Consider the following 22489-nt stretch of genomic DNA (forward strand, 5'->3'; position numbering starts at 1 on the left):
ATCAAATATATGATAAATGTTGGAGAATTTACTTATGTGGACCTCCCATGTCTATTTTGTTGTGCTCCTTTTTTATTGTACAATTGCATTTAGAGCCTCAAGTCTCAAAAATGAAAACATTCCTAAACAATGAACTTGGCATTCCTTAAAGACGAGTTAATCTTGAACAACACTCAACACACTCTAAACTTCCCACAATGCTCTGAGGTTATGTTTTCCCAGAACAGTTACAGTAATATAGGCATCAAAGCTCTTGCAAGAGGAGACGGTAGCTGAAACTCACTGTCACACAGCCTGGGGTAGAGAAAGAGAGAGTGGGCAGAAAGAACCAGAAGGAAGAAACAAGCAGTAACAGAGCCGCAGAACGACAGGAGTTGATGAGAAAAAGAAAGCACTATGATACACACTCCTAATACAACTTCAACGTGTCTGTTTATTCTAGTACCTGTTCAAGTGCCTTCAAAGTGTGGTGTAGTATCAAGGGACTTTGTCTCACAGCACATGGTCCAGAGTTTCTGTAGCACTGAATGTTTAGGGTCTATGCATACAGCGCATATACAGTACAGTATATATATATATATACATACATACTCTTGTTTTGTCCATGCTTAAGGAAAAACACTGGCTTGCATGTACGTAGACCAAGCAAACCATCTCAGAGGAACAGTATAGCAACAGATGGTACTATAGGGTAATTTTACAAACTCGCTCTCTCTGTCTATCTTACACACACCTTATTATCAGGAATGCTGATAACAGTGTGCTTCCTCACCTGCAGCAGATTTCATGGAAGCAGAGGTTTCTCTGAGCCCAGCGTGAATAAAGCATAAGACAGCATATATATATATATATTGTAGACTGTTATTTTCACAACTGGCTAAAAACCCTAAATAAATTTTTGGTGGAGGAAGATCCTCACAAAAATAAGAAATGTATTACAGGTCAAAAAGATTTACACTAGGTGAATTGAAAAGTGTTGCTCATCTTCCACATCCAATGTGATGAGATTTATTAAATTGAGAAGCCTGAAATTGGAACCAAATGTTTAGAATAGCTGGAGGCTGAATATTGTGTATGTCTGAGCTGTATGATACCAAGCTGTTTTTCTTTTCAGGGTTTCATTCTGGTGCTCAGGATTGTGTGATTACATATTTGTGCACACACACACAGATGAAATCAGCAATGGCCTTAAAATATGTTTTTAATATCTATAGATTACCCCGCGGTTGTATTGTTTTAGGGTTATGGGTTCTTCTGGGGTTTATGCACTACACACAAAAATAAATAATAATTGTTTTAAAATAAATAAGAGTAATAAAGAATTTTCATTTTTGGGGTGGATCGTTCATTAATTAAATCAACAGATTTCAGTGGAGTTGATTTTAGTAATTGTCAGGCTATGTCAGATAGAATTTGAAGGGTAAAAAAAGAGAGAATGTGCAAGCTAAAATGACAGAGGAAGAGCGAGACAGATAGACTTAGAGATCAAGAGGCACAGTGATGTAAAGGTGGGGAAAGTAAAGCATTAAAGTTCAGCCCAGTAGTCATTAAAAAATACTGAATTAGCCATCACTTAAATCATCTCGCAGCACCGCTGTCACACTTTTCCTGTAGGAAACCTACAATTTCAGAAAAGATATGAGCAAAGGCAAAGATTCTGCTACAACGCTTTAATCAGAGACCGTGATATCCCACAACCCATGTCTCATCTCCTGCAAGTCTGGATATGTTTCGGAAGAAGGGTCAGATCATTAGTCTATAGGCTTATCCAGCATCATTTGAATGTTCTGCCACTGGCATATGGCCTTGTGGACACAATGACACTGGCAAACGATGTAACAAATTGGCTTTCTAAGCTAACAGGCTTTACTGAATGTTTGTGAATTCATTACATTCGTTTTCTTTTCAGTAGCTTTCAAACTCTTTAAATAAACCCTGCTAGTCTTAGTTAGTAATTTTGACATATTACATTTGAAATTATTAACCCTGGTTTCACACTGTTCATACTTTATCCTGTCTTAATAATTAATCCCATACTTCATTATTTTTACTGTTAACTTGTAAACTCCGGGATAATGTTCTTATTTGCATATTTATGAGATCACTTTGCAATGTCCACTTAGCGTTATCGACCTCATAATATGCGAACATGAATACTGCTTGTGATGGGAACTGCAAAAGCTGATAGTTTTTCATAAGCCAGGGTTAAAAGCAGTGCTAACTTTAAAATTTACAACTGTGAACCATTGATTTACCCAGGGTTAAAAGTAGCATTAGTCCAAATTTTAAAAAGACAATAAGCCAATGTTATGTACAGTGTAACAGCCCTATTCTCTCCCTGTTTATTATTTATGCTTTTATGATACATTGTGATAAGATCAAGGTGTAAATATAGTTTCTCCCTCATTCCCAGGGGCTCATTGGAGAGAAGTATGGCAGCATTCGGGTCCCAGGTGAGGTGGAGTCGGCCGAGTTTGACATGATTTTGGATGCGGCAGAGGAGGCGGGACTAGACACACGGATCTTGGAGGAGTGGTATTGTCGGGATGAGAACTCAGTCCCACCTGCCTACTACCTAAAACCAAAAGCTGAGATACTGAAGAACTACCAGAACTCCGTAAGTAAAGCAGGAAGGAGAGAATATATTTGAAGAATTGGGACTGTTTATTTTTTTTTAGAAACAATGAAAACCCTTCTTTATAATTAAAAGTATAGTTGATTCCAAAGTACAAGGTACAAAAGTACAAAATGCTGGTTACCACATTTTACAGTTTATATAATCATCTTGTAGTATTATATTTTATAATTATTATTATAAACAATAATACATTTTGTAGTGATATTTGCTTTCATTTGCCAACTTAGGGAAGCAAAACAGTGTAGTGATGGGTACTCATGTCACCAATGACGTTATGATGTTTGGATCACGTGTCAATTAAGGTGTGGTCATGAGTACATCACATAAGAACGTTGTAGAACCTCTTCTGTATCATCAACACAAGAAAGACACAAGTGTAATAAAATAGACAGACAAGAATTATCAACAAATACTAAACGAAAACCATAAATGAAAGGGGAATAATGTGCATAACATACATAAAATGCAAGTAATTATGTTGGGTGTTGCAATGTCAGAGCTACACTTTCTGGAAAGATAAAATGTTGCTACTCTGAAAGAAATAAGGTGAAGAAACCCATTTGCGTCAAACAAATATATTTTTTTTGCTATAAACTGCAATCAGCTATATAACATCTAATGTAAATTAGAAAAATCATATACTTATAATAACTAACAATACCAAGGACTCTAGAAGAGGTTTGGATAAATGATATTTACATTCTCTGTGGTCGAGTGAGCAGTCTGATAGCGGTGATTTCATCCACTGGTTGTGCTGATAGCAATGCAGAGAGGAAAGGAGCAGGAATCCATTTTGACAGCCTTGAACACAAAGCGCTGGAGGATGCTGATCTCCTGGATCACCAAAGGGTCCTAAAATCTAGAAAATGTAGATGTGGCCTTGGAGTAAGTGCAGAAGGTCCTTAGCCTGGAACACGCAAGCAAAGGTACCTTGGAGTGAAGGTTTGCTCGCCGGAGCTTAACCTTGTTGCAGATTTCTGTGTCTTGTGCCTTTCTGGGCTAGAGTCTCAGAACTTGGTCGATCTGCTTTGTCTCTCTAGGCTGGAGACCCAGGATGTGCTGCATCTGTTGTTGTCTCTAAATTAAGTCTGAACATAGATTATCTCTTTCCTCGCAGGCTGGAGCCTCAGAACATGGTTGTATCTGTTGCTGCCTCAAAGCTGGAGACTTAGGACTTGGCGTCTGTTATTGCCTCTTCCCTCATGGGCCAGAGGCTCAGAATGTTGGTGATAACCTTGGCCCTGGAATGTACTGTCCACTAAAATTTGCAACATGATTATTCAGAAATCATTCTAATACTCAGGAAACATGGTGCCCAAGAAACATTTCTTTATCAAAGTTTTAAACAGTTGTGCTGTTTATCAAGTGTGATACATTTTTTCATTACTCCCTGATGAATAAAAAGTTCATAAGAAGAGTTTATAAGAAATGTCTTCACTGTATCTTTTGAGCAATTTAATGTATACTTTCTAAATAAAAACATAAATCTTACAGTGTACATACCCCTTAAAGATTATAGACCCCAAACTTTTGAATGGTAAAGGATGTCAAATTATATTTTTTTGATTGTCACAACTGAAAGTAATTTGACTTTTTTTTTTTTATTTCAGTATCAATATGATTTTATTTAATTGTTGAATACAGTAAAAATCTTAGCGATAGGACAGGCTAAAATCCAATTTAGGTGTGAGCAGGCATATAGATGCAAAAATGAAAATTTTTTTGTATTATTTGCTTGTTGATTTTCCCAAGTTTAAGTTGTTCCATTAAAGTGTTAGTTCACCCAAGAATGAAAATTTGTCCATCTTCTACTCACCCTTGAAGCATCCTAGGTGTATGTGACTTTATTCTTTCAGAATAATCCAATCGAAGTTACATAAAAAAATGTCCTTGCTCTTCCATGCCTTTCAATGGGGGTAATCAGTTGTTTGTTGTCAACAGTTTAGAAGATGTGAAATAATATATAATATAACTTCAATTTATTCTGAAGGAGGAAAGTCACATACACCTAGGATGCTTCATGAATGAGTAGAAGTTAGATGATTTTTCATTCTCAGGTGAAACCCAGAAACTATGTAAACAGCAAATGCAACTGGAAAATGAATTCAAATTAGAATTTGAATTTGGCACATGACAAGGCATCCAGAATTATACTGAACCTGACCTCTCCCGCACACACAGGAGCAACCTGTAAATGTCAGTGGTTGTTGTTTTATATGGAGCAATGTAGAAATGGCAGGCCCGTGAGAAAACACTGTTCACCGCATGTAGAGTTTATTAACTTCATAAATTCAGCTTGTCTTTCATTAAATCTTAATTGTGCTCTCTCTTTCTTTCTTACACAGAGACAAATTATGTTTCGATCTCTGTCACCCATACACAAACAAATCAAATAGTGTTGTATAAAACAGATTGAAATGCAGAGTGGTTACAAATTGAGGGAGCGTCTTTGAAACTGAGGGTCTCTTTTGGACTAAAATAAGAAACGCAGCAGGGACTGAGTTTCTACCTGCACTCAGCAGAAACACCCACTGCTCGCTCGCTCTCTCTCTCTCTCTCTCTCTCTCTCTCTCTCTCTCTCTCTCTTTATGTGTGTGTGTGTGTGTGTGTGTGTGTGTGTGTGTGTGTTTCTGTCCTCTTTCTCTCTGGGAGGTTACTGGGTTCATAACAAACACTTCTTAAAAAATTACTTCAGTAACACAGAGTGGTGTCTGCTTTCACGTTCTCTGTTCAAGTAGACAGAGTCAGTTATGAACTCTGGTAAATTGGACTCCCTTTGACATCACTCTACATTACACAGAGTTCCTGTGGTCACAGAAATATTAGGAGCCTTCAAATTTTAGGCATGACTTGGAAAAAGTCAATAGAAAAAAGTGTATTAATATGTTTTCATTTCAATAGGTGTTATAGATATAATAATATGCTTTATTTCTCTAGTTATACTGTTTTTTTGCTGTAAAAATGTCATCAGCTAGAGATTTCAAAGGTGCTTTATTAAGTAATTTTTATTTTATATAAAAAAAAATATATATATATATATATATATACAGTATTGTTCAAAATAATAGCAGTACAATGTGACTAACCAGAATAATCAAGGTTTTTAGTATATTTTTTATTGCTATGTGGCAAACAAGTTACCAGTAGGTTCAGTAGATTGTCAGAAAACAAACAAGACCCAGCATTCATGATATGCACGCTCTTAAGGCTGTGCAATTGGGCAATTAGTTGAAAGGGGTGTGTTCAAAAAAATAGCAGTGTCTACCTTTGACTGTACAAACTCAAAACTATTTTGTACAAACATTTTTTTTTTTTTTCTGGGATTTAGCAATCCTGTGAATCACTAAACTAATATTTAGTTGTATGACCACAGTTTTTTAAAACTGCTTGACATCTGTGTGGCATAGAGTCAACCAACTTGTGGCACCTCTCAGCTGTTATTCCACTCCATGATTCTTTAACAACATTCCACAATTCATTCACATTTCTTGGTTTTGCTTCAGAAACAGCATTTTTGATATCACCCCACAAGTTCTCAATTGGATTAAGGTCTGGAGATTGGGCTGGCCACTCCATAACATTAATTTTGTTGGTTTGGAACCAAGACTTTGCCCGTTTACTAGTGTGTTTTGGGTCATTGTCTTGTTGAAACAACCATTTCAAGGGCATGTCCTCTTCAGCATAGGGCAACATGACCTCTTCAAGTATTTTAACATATGCAAACTGATCCATGATCCCTGGTATGCGATAAATAGGCCCAACACCATAGTAGGAGAAACATGCCCATATCATGATGCTTGCACCTCCATGCTTCACTGTCTTCACTGTGTACTGTGGCTTGAATTCAGAGTTTGGGGGTCGTCTCACAAACTGCCTGTGGCCCTTGGACCCAAAAAGAACAATTTTACTCTCATCAGTCCACAAAATGTTCCTCCATTTCTCTTTAGGCCAGTTGATGTGTTCTTTGGCAAATTGTAACCTCTTCTGCACATGCCTTTTTTTTAACAGAGGGACTTTCCGGGGGATTCTTGAAAATAGATTAGCTTCACACAGACTTCTTCTAACTGTCACAGTACTTACAGGTAACTCCAGACTGTCTTTGATCATCCTGGAGGTGATCATTGGCTGAGCCTTTTCCATTCTGGTTATTCTTCTATCCATTTTGATGGTTGTCTTCCGTTTTCTTCCACGTCTCTCTGGTTTTGCTCTCCATTTTAAGGCATTGGAGATCATTTTAGCTGAACAGCCTATCATTTTTTGCACCTCTTTATAGGTTTTCCCCTCTCTAATCAACTTTTTAATCAAAGTACGCTGTTCTTCTGAACAATGTCTTGAACGACCCATTTTCCTCAGCTTTCAAATGCATGTTCAACAAGTGTTGGCTTCATCCTTAAATAGGGGCCACCTGATTCACACCTGTTTCTTCACAAAATTGATGACCTCAGTGATTGAATGCCACACTGCAATTTTTTTGAACACACCCCTTTCAACTAATTCAACTAATTGCCCAATTGCACAGCCTTAAGAGCGTGCATATCATGAATGCTGGGTCTCGTTTGTTTTCTGAGAATCTACTGAACCTACTGGTAACTTGTTTGCCACGTAGCAATAAAAAAATATACGAAAAACCTTGATTATTCTGGTTAGTCACATTGTACTGCTATTATTTTGAACAATACTGTATACATACATACATATATTTAAATCTGTATGTTATTCACCAAATTTTTTTAAGCTATTTAAGTAAGCTATTTAAAAAGTAAGCTATTTCCTGTGAGTGTGAGAGTATATATGTGAATAACTTAAAGAATAAAGTGCAGTAAACTAAAATTCTCTGTGCTACAGTATTTATGATTACACTCATAAATTAAGACATTACAACAAATAACAGTTTGCAGAATCAAGCACCATAATGGACTATCGCTAAGCCTTGCACATTAAAGTTAAAAATGGTTGTTCCTGCTCTTACATTAAAAATAAAGTGGGTAGTGACAAACAATAATCACAAAGAAGTCAAGTGAGTGTATTAGTCCAAATGTGGAAAGCCATAATTCAGTCATTATTTAGTGAAGTTATTAATAAAGTACTGTAGAAACATAAATAATGTTGGAGCTGGGGCAGCAGTTTCAGGTTTGATTCATGTCCTGGGCCTGGTTTTTCAAAAGGTTTAATCCGGATAAAATTGATCTGGTTTTAGTAATCCTTTTTTTTGCAATCCGTGATCATGTAATCCAGTTTACTTTTGGAGCCAGTTTTTTAAAGCAACATCGGATTGGATCAATCTGATCCGGAAAGGAACTTTTCAGGATCACCAAATCTGGATAACCAGTGCTGGATAACCAGTGCTCAAACAGGATAGGACACCACAATGTAGAACTATAGATATGTAAAGAGCAACAAATAGAATAGCCAGTGAGGGGTCAATATAAGTTTATTTTTATTTGAAATGAAAACCCAGACACTTAAGAAAAACTAAAAACAAGAAAAACCCCACCCCATCCTATTCCAGCAGTCCGCTCATCTGAGACCTACAACACAAACACTGTACATTGAGGATATTTATAACAAGTATCAAGTATAGATGTATTGAATAAAAAAAAGACTTAATGTAAAACAATATTTTTGATTGTGATGAATATATATATATATATATATATATATATATATATATATATATATATATATATATATATATATATATATATATATATATATATATATCAATTAGTGACAGAATAAAATTTTTTGTTTTTGGTTAATTTTGACAGCGGTTTGGGGGATTATTTTATGGGGGCAAACTATTTCTACTTTGCTGTAGGCCTATACTGAAAGGCTGAATACGTTAAAGCCTACCTAATCACTGTAGCCTGACGGATGAACAAATAAAATTAAAACCTTATGAATAAATAGGATATCTTGTAAGATACTGCATGATCCAAATATAGTATTATTTAATACATTTTTAAAGTTTTCATTACATTTTGGCTATGAAATCCACGCTGAATCCACCCTTCTGATGGGATCAGTTTAATCCAGATTTTTTGGATCAAAGTGATCCAAATCCTACAAAAAAGTTCTAAAAAACCCAAACTAAAGGTTTGATCCGGATCAAAACCAAGATTGGATTACGTGATCTAATCCAATTATGTAATCCGTTTTTCCTTTTGAAAAACACATTTTCAAGATTTGATCCAATCCATTATCCAAAATCCTACTGGATTACTTTTGAAAAACCGGGCCCTGATTCCTAATGAAATGTCTGGATTTTGAGAGTAAAAACTTGCCGAACAGTGGTGATAACATCTTTGTAGGACAGGGATCAAGTACTACAGTAGGACAAAACCTCAGTGCAGTTTGTTCCAGAACAAGATTAAAATTATGCTAACTGTGCTAGTTAGCATTACAGTTAAACAAAGAAGTACAGGGTACTAATGCATTTGTTCCTACATTTTAGTGGAATGAAAGAAGTGTTAATTAATGTAAATGTGACATGATATGTTGTAGATTTTGTTTTTTCAAATGCCCAACATACAAATAGTGGAACCTTGAATAATTGTAATTGTGACTCAATATGTGATTTTACCCCACAGATTGAGTCAAACAGCATAGCAAAATCAAAGAATGACAAGGAATGGAGGGCAGTCTTAGAGGAAATCAAGAAGATCTTCAGAACTTCTGTTTTACAGCTGCAGGAGAAGGGAACGATGAAGAGCGATCAAGCCAAGAAATTTCTTTGCTCGGGTAAACTGTAGTTATATTTACGGTAATGATTGAGCTCACAGCTAATAAATGTTTAGTGTTATTTTACATGGCTTTAAATGCCTGAGTTGGTTTGCAGTGTGTTTTGCAGTACATTGCAACTGCTGTAAATGTCAACATTGACTGTATATGTAAATATATTAAGTAAGGGTACTAAAAGTTAAATCATTATGGTCAGCTTATTTTCCACTGAGCTGAAGGTCCACAGAATCTACATATAATTTGACTAGATACTCGATATGGTTCTTTCATCTTTTCATCTATTTTTTTAAATAACCTCTGTGTTCTGTGAGTAATTTTGCTAAAAATACATTTTTGATCCAGTGACTCTTAATGTTACCACTTTTAACAAGTGTCACCATCTTGCTGATTTGGTGCTTCTGTTGGGGAAAATAAATGCATTGTCTATCAGTCATGCTTGCTGTCGCTGTGAAGCACGTTTTGAACAGGCCATTGTCATAATTTCTCTGACATTTACTATTTTAAAATAAATAAATTAAAATAAATTTGCCACCTAAGATATTTCAATGTCTCTACATTAGGACAGTAAATATGTTACACTGCTCTGATTGGGCATTGTCGTCACATGACAACAATAAAGAACAAAGAGGGGATCTAAAATACTAGCCTTTTTTTTTTTTTTTTTTGCTTATTTACTGTATATGTTTCTATTGCATACATTTACCACATGCTATAGTTATAGTTTAAATTAATTTACACAATGCCTTTATACACTGAAGGGATGGAACTAAACTCTGCAGGATAGTGGCCCTCCAGCATCTTTTGTGAGAAATGTGTGAAGCAATTTCCAGGTTTACTTAAAAGGCACCGTTTCACTTTAAACGTTTCAGCAGTGCTTGATGCTTAACATTTAGGTTGTTTGTCTGTAAAATTGCATCCATAATAAAATAAAAGGCTGAATCATGCTGCAGAGCCATAGTTTATAGCTTTGTGGCTTCAAAGAGAGATCGTATTTAAAGCTCATAATGAATGTAAATGTTATTTTTATCCCACTCTTGAAAGTCATTGTGACTGAATTAAAATTTGCCCGCATTAGACAGCATAAGATGAGATCTTATCAGGCAAACTTAATTCATCTAGGTTAATCCAATATTCAGTGATACAGTTAAGTCTCATTACCTACTCGACATTAGAGACTGTGGGTCGGCACCGGAGAAAGAACAGATTTAATGCTTGCTCTTTAATGTCATTCTGAGAGCATGGGCTTATAATTCAGTCATTTATACAGTTAAGTCTTCATCTTGACATGCAGTAGATATGAAACAACAGCATTCAAGAGGATGCCGTAAATAAGGCATTTTTTTTAATGTGATGAACAATTTTTCTTAGTCGCAGAGGTTCCTTTCATTAAAACTGAGGTCTTCTGTCTTACTTCAGAGCATCAGTGAGTTCCCTGATCTGCACGTGCACTCTTATGTCTGACGGATGTGGCATCTTGTAGATCTTTATTAAAAAAGTATCACCTGTAACACAATAATAACAAAAGTAGGCACCCATGACAATGGTAGTGTATATATAGTTTATATTTTGATTATTAATACCAGTGTGAGGAAAGTACATGTGAGACTTAACTGAGCTAATGCTTTCTGCAGCCATTTACTTGTCATCTTTGCATCCCCCTCTCCTCTCGTTTACAAAACAAGCTGCAAGTATGCGATACTGACGAGGTTGGCAGGCTATCACTGGAACGCTGCCTTCGGAGGTCTTTGATAAAACCAGACGAGGCTGGATTAAGAGATCATATCACTTTTTCCTTCGTCAAGGCAGCTCAAAGACATAGATCTAATAATTTGCTAAAGACTGGCAAACTCAGTAGAAGCGCTCACCTCATGAAATCAAATTAAGCATGTTATCTGAAAGTGCCACTGAAGATTTTTGAGAGTAAATAGTGGCAGGGATCAAAACCATGATTGAAAAGAAATATTGTGTCATGCAGAACTGGGTAATTATTATGATTTCTGTTTTACTCTTGTCTTTCAGCATTAGAGGATGAACTGGATTTCGCACTGGGCAAGCAAAGCCCAGCCTTCCTCAAGAAATGTGTATGTTACATCCGGAAGATATCCAACTTTGACCGTTTCGCTAAACTCCCTGAGATGGCACGCTACATGGACACTGTAGTGAGCGCCGACCATGTCATGAGAAACCAAGAAGCCTATGAACGTCTTTTGAAAGTAAGAGATGAGTTCATTCCAACGGTGGTGGCAGCATCCAATCTTCGAGTCTACTCGTCGGTCACTCATTGTGACATGAAATTTGGCTATTCACAGGAAGTAGAGAGCCACTACGTTGAAGGTCTATGTAAACAGTTTTATGAAGACATGGTGGATATCATCCAGGCCACGGTCCAACAGAACTTTGATACAGAGACAGATCCACTGTATGATGAAATCATACAGCATCTGTCTTTATGCAAGACTTTTTCATCTTGTTTTGTGTACAAGAGTGAAGCCTTGGACATAGTCCAGGAGTACCTGTACCCCTCCAAAGGTGGTCGAATAACCCCCCTAGTGGTGTATGGAGGACCCTGCACTGGAAAGACATTGTTACTTGCTGAAGTGGCAAAACAGGTGAAAAGCATGTATCATATGCATGTATGTGTGTGTGTGTGTGTGTGTGTGTGTGTGTGTGTGTGTGCGTGTGTGTGTGTGTGTGTATGTGTGTGAGAGAGAGAGAGAGAGAGAGAGAGAGAGAGAGAGAGAGAGAGAGAGAGAGAGAGAGAGAGAGAGAGAGAAAGCATGTGTGAACATACTGACCTGCTTTTTAAAGCCATCTGGATGCTGGCACATGTTAGATTAATACTGCAGGATGCCTGTATTTAACCTAAAGCTGTTCTTTGCTACCTCTGACTTAATATCTGATGTCTTGGCAAATTTTGTGATTTAATAGATGATAATAATTTGATAAACTTTAATAACTAATATCTGTCAGCTTCAGCCAATTAATAGGGCTTATGGATATCAGATTCAGTGGTGTGTCCGTGTTATGTGTTGATGGTCAGAATTGACAGTGTTGATAAGTTTGGGGGTGAGGAAGAAAAGGAGGAAGCGTAGTGTTGACATTTCCCATCACCCATGGCAACCCGTCACAGACCTCAGCCTCTAATGTTAGTTTACAGATGATGAGCCTGGGGACCTTAACTAACTCCCTCATCCTTGCTTATGTTCTCACTCTCTCACACTATACTTCTATGTAACATACACACTAAAGAGAGTCAGATATTCTAAAATATTTATATATGAAATGCAAGTTACATGCCCACACATTGCATACACTTTTTATAATCTAGGGTGTCTGTCTGTGCCATGCAAATTAGTCTCATGTTTGGTACAGCTGGCATGTTTTTATACTGCCTTATACTGCCTTTCTCAGTGCCCTCTGGAGTCTAAGGGTATTTTTGGGGCCTGGAGAAGTTTTGTCATGCCCTGATATTTGTGCTTTTTCAGTTTCTTATAAATATCTAAATGGGTAAAGTCTAACATCACTGTAGTCAGCACAAACTGGGCTATAATAATATGTGAAATGCATGCATGTACATGATTGTATTTTTGAGAAAAAAAAATGTTATGCATGGTTAGTGAAAAACTAAAAATGTTAAATAACTTGAATAAGGCCAAAAAACACATACATACCATTGGTTCCCGGGACTGTTGAGAACTGGAGCTTGTAGCCTAGAATTTTTCTTTCTAAATTATGTGAAAATCATCTTGTTTACTCATTCACAGAAAACAATATATTGATTTAAATTTTCTAAGACACTTTTTGTTGGTAAAAGTCATATGCGAGTAGGCGTCAACTATCATGAATAACATTGTGATTTACACCTGAGAAGACAAAGCCCTGCATAATGAGCCTCCCATTCAACTGTGCCACTGTGAGGGAGGACTTACAAGAAAGAATGTGAGAACAAAATAAAAGTATATAATTTTATGTTTGTAGTTTATTAAGAATATATTTAATTATCCCACAACATAATTTAATATCCACTTGGGGGAGCAGTTAAACAGTTTATTAGGGACAATCAAAGCTTACTTTCAAACAAATTTTTAGGCATCCTTACTCTAGTCACACAATCCTTCAGAAATCCTTTTAACAATCTTATTTTCTTCCAAAACAAAAAAACATTTATTATCATCATCATCATTATTATTATTATTATTAATGTTGAATAGAGCTGAGAATATTTTTCCGTTTTTTTTTTAGGGCGAATAAATTGAAAGAACTGCATTGTCTTTACATTTGTTAGAGTTATCTCTATTTGACACATTTATATTATTTACATCAAGCTTTTGAATGGTATAGTATTGTATACTGTTATTGAAACTTCATAATGTTTCACTTGATTATACATTTAGTCAGGAATTATAGTTTGGAAAAAGTCTAACTAGTAAAATGTTTACACTTACTCATGTTACTTACTCAGACTTAGCCTACTCATGTTTATGATCTCTGCTGAATAAAGTGCTTCATTCTTTTTTCTGAGGAAATCCATTTCTCAAATCCTCAACCACATCACATCTTTTTGGAGTGATTTATGTCTTATTCCTCTCATCGCGAAGTAAACAGTAAAATAAAATAAAAACTCGAAGAACAGTCTGGCTGCTTTTTCTTCTGTGTGGGCGTATTCAAGCCGCGCGCTTCAGTTTGAATCTGAATAGCGCGTTAAGCGCGGGGGCGTGGTCACATTAGATATAATGAGCGGAGATATGAAAAATAGACATCGCGTTGTTTTCATATGGATTACTTATCTCAGAATATTTGTTTTCGGCAGCACCTGTTTAGTTTAAAAGTAGACATTTCAGGCTTTCTATAGATATCTCTCATATCTCTTCGTTGAGTATTCACGGAGTTACAGTTCATTTTAATGACGTGTTTGTACATGACAATCAGCGGAGACAAAGACTGCAGACAGCATACCTTGTTTGTTATCTTTATTTTATACGTGCACAAAGGTGTTTTGTTATTATGTCTGTATCCAAAAAAAGTAGACCCTTTACAGATTCGATTGATGTATTGCTCTTATCTGTACGATTAAAACTGAGAGTGTAATTTAAGGGGTTATCCGGTGAAAATGACTCAAAACGCATATATGCGTTAATGGACTCCAGAGAGTTGCAATCTGGACACACACACCCCTTGGCTAATAATACAAACACAGAGACACACGATCCTCTTGCAAATGTTTGGTTTGGAAAAGCATATTATCACTAATTGTCAGCCTCTCCAGACAGAGAGAAATAAAATTTCTTGTTTTCCCGAATCACAGCTGGGGACACCCTTTAACCACATCCAAAAAAGAATTGTGCTAAGGATGAGGGAACATTTCAAACTGATTTATAAAATCTTCAGCACAAGAAATCCAGTGCTGACTCTCACTATTGAGTACATTTGATTATTTTCTTTACAGTCATTGGTCTTTGTATTCCTTCCTCACATTCTGAGATGTCAAAGTTAGTGTACAGTGAGTAGATCTACTAAATAATGGATGGACTCGAGTCACTTAAGCTTTGTTTGTTTGCTAGAGTCATACTTATAACAGCGTTGCTCTAGGTCACAGTAGTTTCTGGATTTTTAACCATGTGAGTTTTTTAACAACAGGACACAAGATCCTGTTAAATTTTAAATAATATGGAATACAGTAGTTGTATTTTATGTAGATTAAATCTGTTTGCAAACTGCCAAGCTACTAAAATCTGATTATAAAAATTACTACTTTTGCTGATCTTGAGCTTTTCCTAACTGTATATAAATAAATTGTTAAATAACATATTGGAAACATTCAATAAACTATATGTAAATGATGTATTTCTGAGCTTCTGTGTCATTTTCATTTGTTTAGGCTTATTCATGGCTACAGAAAGAGATGGGACCAGAAACAGACCCGGTCATCATTGTCAGATTCATCGGCTCCACAGACTTCTCTACTGACCTTCGCACCCTGCTACAGAGCATCTGTGAGCAGATTGCCATCAACTATCGGTGCCTGATCCACTTCTTACCTAACAAGATCCAGGAGATGAGGGAATTGCTAGTAAATTTGCTTGGGGAGTCATCATTTCACCGACCTCTTGTCATCATTTTGGATGCCTTGGAGCAGTTGGCGGATGTTGACGAGGCCCGAAAGTTGTGGTGGCTGCCTGTCCACCTGCCACATACAGTCCGAATTGTAGTGTCCACCCTACCCAACAAGCATGGGATACTCCAGAAATTACATTGCTTGATACATGACGAGGATGCCTATGTTGAACTGATGCAAAAAGATCGCAAAGCTTGCAGTCAGACACTTAAACAGCAGCTTCTAAGTGTCAAACGGAAGGTGACCTCAGGCCAACAGATATATGTGAATGAAGCAATGGCAAAATGTACACTCCCCATGTTTGTCAACCTCATCTACCGAGAGGTAGTTCACTGGCGGTCACACAAGGATGTGGATGACAAATCATTGAGTTCTACAGTACACGAAAGCATTGAGCAGCTTTTCTACACTACTGAAAACAAGCTTGGCTCACACTTTGTCTGTCGGGCACTGGGCTACATTACAATGGCACGGGCAGGCCTGACAGAGCTGGAGCTAGAGGATATCTTATCTTTGGACAACAGTGTCCTTGGGGACATCATAGTGAGCTCTAATCTTAAAAGCCCGTTGCGTATTTCTTATGATTTCATAGCCAGTCTAAAAGAAGAACTAGAAGGTTATTTAGTAGAGCGTCAAGTCCATAGTGTAACACTGATGGCGTGGGCAAATCGCCACCTGCATCTTATAGCACAAAAGCTATACCTTAGTAATGAAGAAGATGTACATCAAATGCATAGCCTTTTGGCTGAGTACTTCCTTGGAGCATGGGCAGGTGGTAGAAAGAAGATATTCCATTGTGACAATAATCACTTCGCCTCCCTGAATATCTCACACCATCGAAACCCTCATCACCAGCAGAGCCTTCATGGCCATGACAAAGCTTCTGCTGACAAGCACTCTTATGACAGACAGACACCCGAACAACCCTGGGTGTTCCAGTGTAACTTACTAGAGCCGGACATCTTCTTTGTCAACCACCGAAAGATGATGGAGCTGAAATACCACCTGACAAGAAGTGGCCGAACAGATGATCTCATATATGGTGTCATCATGAACTTCAGCTGGCTCTACACTATGATAAAGATTGGGCAGTTTGACAAGGCCCTGTCAGATATTGACCTAGCTTACAGCTTCACGCAAGAAAAGGAACTAAAATTTCTTGCAACTATGCTCCGCAGTATAAAGCTTAAAGTGACAAAGAATCCTGCATCACTGTCTGCTGAACTACAGCAAAGACTCCTTCCAGTTGTCACATCTCTTCCCAAGCTCAGACACCTCCTTCTTGAATGTGACAAGGATGGTCCTAAATACTGCTCCATTGTGCCACTGCACTCTTCCATGGATGTCACCTACAGTCCAGAGAGATTGCCACTCTGTTCTAGCTACATGCAAATAGTGGAGATTCTACCTACATTAGCTCCAAACATAGTCATTGTGGCCCTCGAAGATGGATCTGTCAGCACATGGGATGTTGAGAGTAGACAGTTGATAAGACAGATAGACACAGCGAGGTCGGTTGTTCTTGGCATCAGGCTAACCTCAGATGAGAAGTATCTGGTAGTGGCAACCACAAAAAACACACTTCTAATTTATGACAACCACAAATCCTGCTTGTTGTCGGAGGTGGAAGTGAAAGGGTCCACGAACTGTGGTATCACTGGTGGGGTAGCGTTCATCAATGGATTCACCTTGTCCAGCCACCATGCCTTAGCTTGGCTGGAGGCAAGCAAAGACGTCATTGTGATTGATTTGCTCTATGGTTGGCCATTGTATCAGTTCCATTGCTGGTATGAGGTAACCTGTGTCCAATGTTCCCCAGATGGAATGTATGCTTTCTGTGGACAGTATCTCAACACAACCACCATATTCCACCTTGGTAGTGGGGACAAGCTTGCTACAATGACTTCTGAGTTCTCTGGTGGATTTGTTAAGTCCATCCTGATTCTAGATACAATCCATCAAATGGTGATGATCGACAATGAGGGCAGTCTATCCGTCTGGAACACCAAAGATATCACAAATCCCAAGCTGATGGAGGATTATGACTGCAGAGTAGATGAGACCGAAGTGGTGGGCATAGAACTCTCTGAGGATCAGCGATCCATCCTCATCTGCAAAGCGAGAAGCATTGAGGTGCTGGACACCAAGATTTGGAAAATGGCAGAGAAGTTCAAGGCTAAGCGTAGCGAAAAGTTTGTAGCGGCCGTTCTCTCCAAGAATAGCCAAAGCATAATAGCTTCCATGGAGAACACATCATCCATATTTGTGTGGAGAAGAGACAGTGGACAGTGCATGGCCAGCTTGATAGAGATATCTGGAGCCATTGTAAAATTGAGCAAATCAACACACCATAACTTGCTGCTGTCTGTAGCCAGCAGCGGAGTACTTTCCGTGTGGGACATTGACATTATAACAGCCATGTCGAACATTGATAAAACTGGGAAACCTATCCAAAGTCTGCAGCTGTCTGGCAGAGAGGATTTTGTGTACACCATGGATGGGTCAGAGGTCATCCATAAGTGGAACTACAGCACAGGTTTCATTGAGATGGTGTTCAAGCATGAAGGCCTTGTTGAAAACTGTGTCTTGACAACATCGGGTGACCTAATGGTGACATCTGATGATAAAAGTAGTCAGTACATCTGGAATACAACCACAGGTGAAAATATATTCCGTATCAATGGTCAGAGGATCTCACAGCTTCTCATCACACACAATGACCAGTTTGTAGTGTCCCTTTGCGAGCAGAATGCCTCCCGCGTTTGGAGGCTTGCTACTGGTCACAAGGTGTGCAACATTCTTGTAACACTCCAGCATGCCCTCATTACCACAGCAAACACATTTCTTGTGGGAACCAACATGAATAAACTGTTGGCTGTTAGCTTGTGGTCAGGCAGTGTATCCAAAAAGTTTATCTGTGATGATGGGATCACAATTATTAACTTCAAATTAGTTCCTGACACTCCAGATTATGTCGTCTTCATCACCTCCACAGAAACAGTTTTCATCTGGAGTGTTGCCGACGAGTCTGTGTGTAGGCGGGTGCAGCTGCCTAGCAACTTTTTGAAGAACCTGGAAGATTTCCAAATATCACCAAATGGGAAATTGGGCATTGTGTTGAAAGGTGATGAGAACATTAATGTCCTAGACCTACACAGTGGTAAACTGCGTCTTGTACATGCTGCTGGCATAATCTGGCGTCAAAATCTCTCACGAGATGGACGCTACTTAGTGTACATCTGTTTCCAGAATTGCGATGAAGATGATGATGCAGGTGTGATTTCTAGTCTGATCGTCATGAGATTGGCAGATGGTAAGAGCATCGGGACCTGTTCCCTCTACAAAACGGCAACCTATCTGTGCCTATCACAGCGAGCACTTAACATAATTGTGGGATTTGAGGATGGCAGCATTGGCACCTACACAGTTGTAGACCGTGTAGATGCCACTCTGAAAATCAAGATAGCCACCTCAAACAGTCGCCAAATAGTTAACAATGCCTCACAGAAAGTACGACCTAAGTGTAGCACCAATGCCTTCAAGACCATTGCTGACTGTGTGTGGAGAGAATCCACTGAGGTCTTCTCTCGGGATAGTCCTATCAACGTCTCTGACAGTGGAGAGCCAGAGTCAACAACACCCACAAAGAAAACTGAACTGCTGCAATGAAAGCGCACTGACAGGCATGAAGGAACAAGGCCATGTATGGATACAGGTGATTATTGTTTACAGCAACTTTGATTCAGCTGCACAGATCAGTTATCAGATAATAGCAACTGACCAATTGCTATTAAGCTGAACTTAATCTGCAGTCAGTCACCTTGATTTATTTTATCCATCATCAATTTACTGTCAAATGTATACACTGGATTTACTAGTAACGTACTGGATTTAAGTACTAAGGAAAAATGTGATTTATTGGAAAAGCCAATCCATTCGGCTTTATATGTCCTTCCTTCTCATGTATGAGCCAATGTGGCCAAATAGTTCAGATTTTATATGAGTTTAGTCAAATCAAGCCATAACGTTACTTTATACAGAAGCATACAGAAATGTAAAATATTTGTAGCCATACAAGTTGCTGCCATTTTTTTTTTAATACTCATTTGTGTCTGTTTATTAACGTCCTCTAGTACTGTACTAAAATGTAAACGTATGTACATGTGTACATATGTACTTTGGCTGCTGCAGTTTGTGCAACTACTTAAATATATGTTATGTTGTGCTAAATGCAATCAAAGTGAGTGCCTGGATTTTTTTATTTTCTTTGTTACAGAAACTGATGAAGAAAAAATTGCAGGGAATTTCTAAACAAAAATACATTGATACAAATATTCATCATTATGGTTCAGCATTCAATTCATACAAAATTGGCTTACAGAATCTAAATGAGGATTATTGGAAAGTACATTTCAGTATTCAGGTATTCAGAAAATTGTCTGAAGTCATTATAAGCTTCTTAGTCATTTCAGAATGCATTCCAGACTTTCTCTAACAAAAATGGCATGGATGTCCATGAATCCATGTGTGGAATTTGCTCTAAATGACAGACAGAATTAAACCCATCCTCATATATTTAATTCTAAAACTGATACTGAGAAGGTCATCTTCTGACTCGACTAAATCCTAAAGATGAATAGTTACTTTTAAAGAATGTGAAATTCTCTGGCATGTCACAAAAGAAATTAGTTTCAATAAAACAATCAGCCATGCCCCATCCAAACTCTTCTCTCCATAACTCGAGGGCTATTCCGTCGAATTGTATGTTTACCTCTGGAAATACTGACACATAGGCCCATTTACAGCCCAAAACCTGTAGCAGTATTGGTGTGATTAGCTTCTCCCACTGAAGTGTTTAAAACATACAGATATTGTACAATATTTGCCAAAGTTGTGTTTATTTTTTAATTAATTATTATTATTTGTTTTCAGAATGTTAAATGGTGTTGTTTGTGACCCTTCTTGTTACTTTTCTGGACTTTTCTGGCCTTGTTGTTTTTTCTAGCACAACTTATCATGAGAACATGCATTATCTTTGCTAAGATACTGATGAAGTCCATTGCTATTATATTGGAATGCCAGTTTTAGAGTATATTTGAATGTGTCGATATGAGAGCAGTTGAACAGTATATTAAATGTTATGTAACTTGAATGACTTTTAACTACGTTTGCAAAACATAGTTCACATACTGGTATTGAATGTGTTTATTCTATTATTTGTATTGTCAAGATTGAAGATCCCTGTTTAGAGATATATATATATTTTCATAAATGTTGTACTTACATTTTGTTACAAAGTTGTTTATGTATTCTAGAAAAAAAATAGCAGAAAATGTGTCTGAAAGCAATATGACTTGATGTGTATGCATTCTTTGTATGGAGCATTTTAATGTAATAAAATCATTTTCTTTCTGCCTCTTAAATCTCATTGAATTTCATCTGGATATATTGGTCTTTCTTCGAAAAGAAAACACAATACATTTGGTTCTTTGATAGGATGAATTAGTTTATAGATACATAAAAGTACATCATTTTCAAAAAAAAAATATTAAAATTATTATTATTAAATTACAATTATGCCTTTCTAATCTAGCTCATGCAAATCTTTATTTAACTTGGTTTATCATAATGATCCCTAAAGAGGCATATTGTTTACATGAGGAATGCTTTGCTAAAAGGATACCTTACATGGCACATTCAGAAACATTGACTGATTTGGCTGATAATAGTTTCACTCCCCTGTGCAGTATGCAAACAAGTGTGTTAAATATTTTACAAACAGTGGGCACGTGTTATACCATATCAATATTTCAATTACTGTTTTCACACACCTGGATTCTTTCGCACACGTCTGCAGCACTGCAGGTAACAATACACAAACACCACCATTAACAAATAGTAGATCATGGCAGGAATGCTGGTGTGTGTGTGTGTGTCTATGGAAACTCATCCCTCAGTGGAATCAGCACCCTGTTGTGATGACTATGGAACTGGCATATTAACATGGGGAAAAACAAATGCATTGTAGGCTTGGGCGGTATCCAAATTTTGATACCGTCAAACCTCCTCCCTATTTTACCTCGGTATACGGTATTAACGTGAATAATTAAAAAAAAAATGACGTAAGGCTGAGACAGCATCACCAAACTGTTGGCTTGTGCCTAAACCATTCATAAACTGAATACCAAACACTAATACTGAAACAATAACAAAATGACATGCACAACAATATTAACAACTTTTATTAGCAACAAATAGCAATAGTCAAACATAATTAAATTAACATAAACATACAGAACAGTTTTTGAGCAGAGATGCGCACACAAATCAATAAAATCACTTGGGGTGTGCACAGATATTATTATTATAATATTCGTTCGGCTCTAATTATTCGATAAATAAAAATTATATTCGAATTTCGACATATTTTTGCTTGCCACAAAGAAAAGAAAAAAGGGAAAAAAAGTCCACAATAAAATTGTTCCGGCGTCTCTCAAGCAACGAATAAACACCGCGAACTTGGAGAATGCAGTGAAAACTCCTCTTCTCGCATCTGCCCTAGACCCTCGGCCCAAAGATGTCAGGTTTCTCGATGAGAGAAGTAAGAAAAAAAAACTTTTTGGAACATTATCAGAACATTTTCCTTGATGCGAGTGGTGCGTCACCAACGATGAAGAGGATGCAATGCCCACTCGTCGGAAAAGATCTTCTTCTTCTCCAGTTCTTCAGCGATGATTACAGAGAGTCCAGCCGAGACGAGTGGGAACAGTTCTTGCTGGAGCCATGTATTACACCAGATGAGGATCCCATTCAGTGGTGAAACGAAAACACGAAGCGCTTCACAAAACGTATTCATTTGTGAGTTCCGCCAACGTCTGTGCCGTCAGGGCGCGTTTTCTTCGCGCCCGGCCTTATTTTTAACAGACAGCCGACTTTCCCCCGATCATGTTTACATGCCCGTGTTTCTTAACAATAACATGTAAAACAATAGGAAA

General features: G+C 37.5%; 1 protein-coding gene across 1 annotated transcript in view; it reads left to right on the forward strand.

Moving 5' to 3' along the window:
• LOC128016402 (NACHT and WD repeat domain-containing protein 2-like) overlaps positions 1–19163 on the forward strand; it is a 44622-nt gene extending 25459 nt beyond the window's left edge. The window contains exons 4-7 of the mRNA XM_052600870.1: positions 2414–2617; positions 9229–9379; positions 11399–11988; positions 15258–19163. Of these exons, the coding sequence (XP_052456830.1) occupies positions 2414–2617; positions 9229–9379; positions 11399–11988; positions 15258–19163 (4851 nt within the window). The remainder of the gene's footprint in view (positions 1–2413; positions 2618–9228; positions 9380–11398; positions 11989–15257) is intronic.
• The last annotated feature ends 3326 nt before the right edge of the window (positions 19164–22489 follow it).

This window comes from Carassius gibelio, chromosome A7 (assembly GCF_023724105.1).
Source record: "Carassius gibelio isolate Cgi1373 ecotype wild population from Czech Republic chromosome A7, carGib1.2-hapl.c, whole genome shotgun sequence".
Classification (NCBI taxonomy): domain Eukaryota; kingdom Metazoa; phylum Chordata; class Actinopteri; order Cypriniformes; family Cyprinidae; genus Carassius; species Carassius gibelio.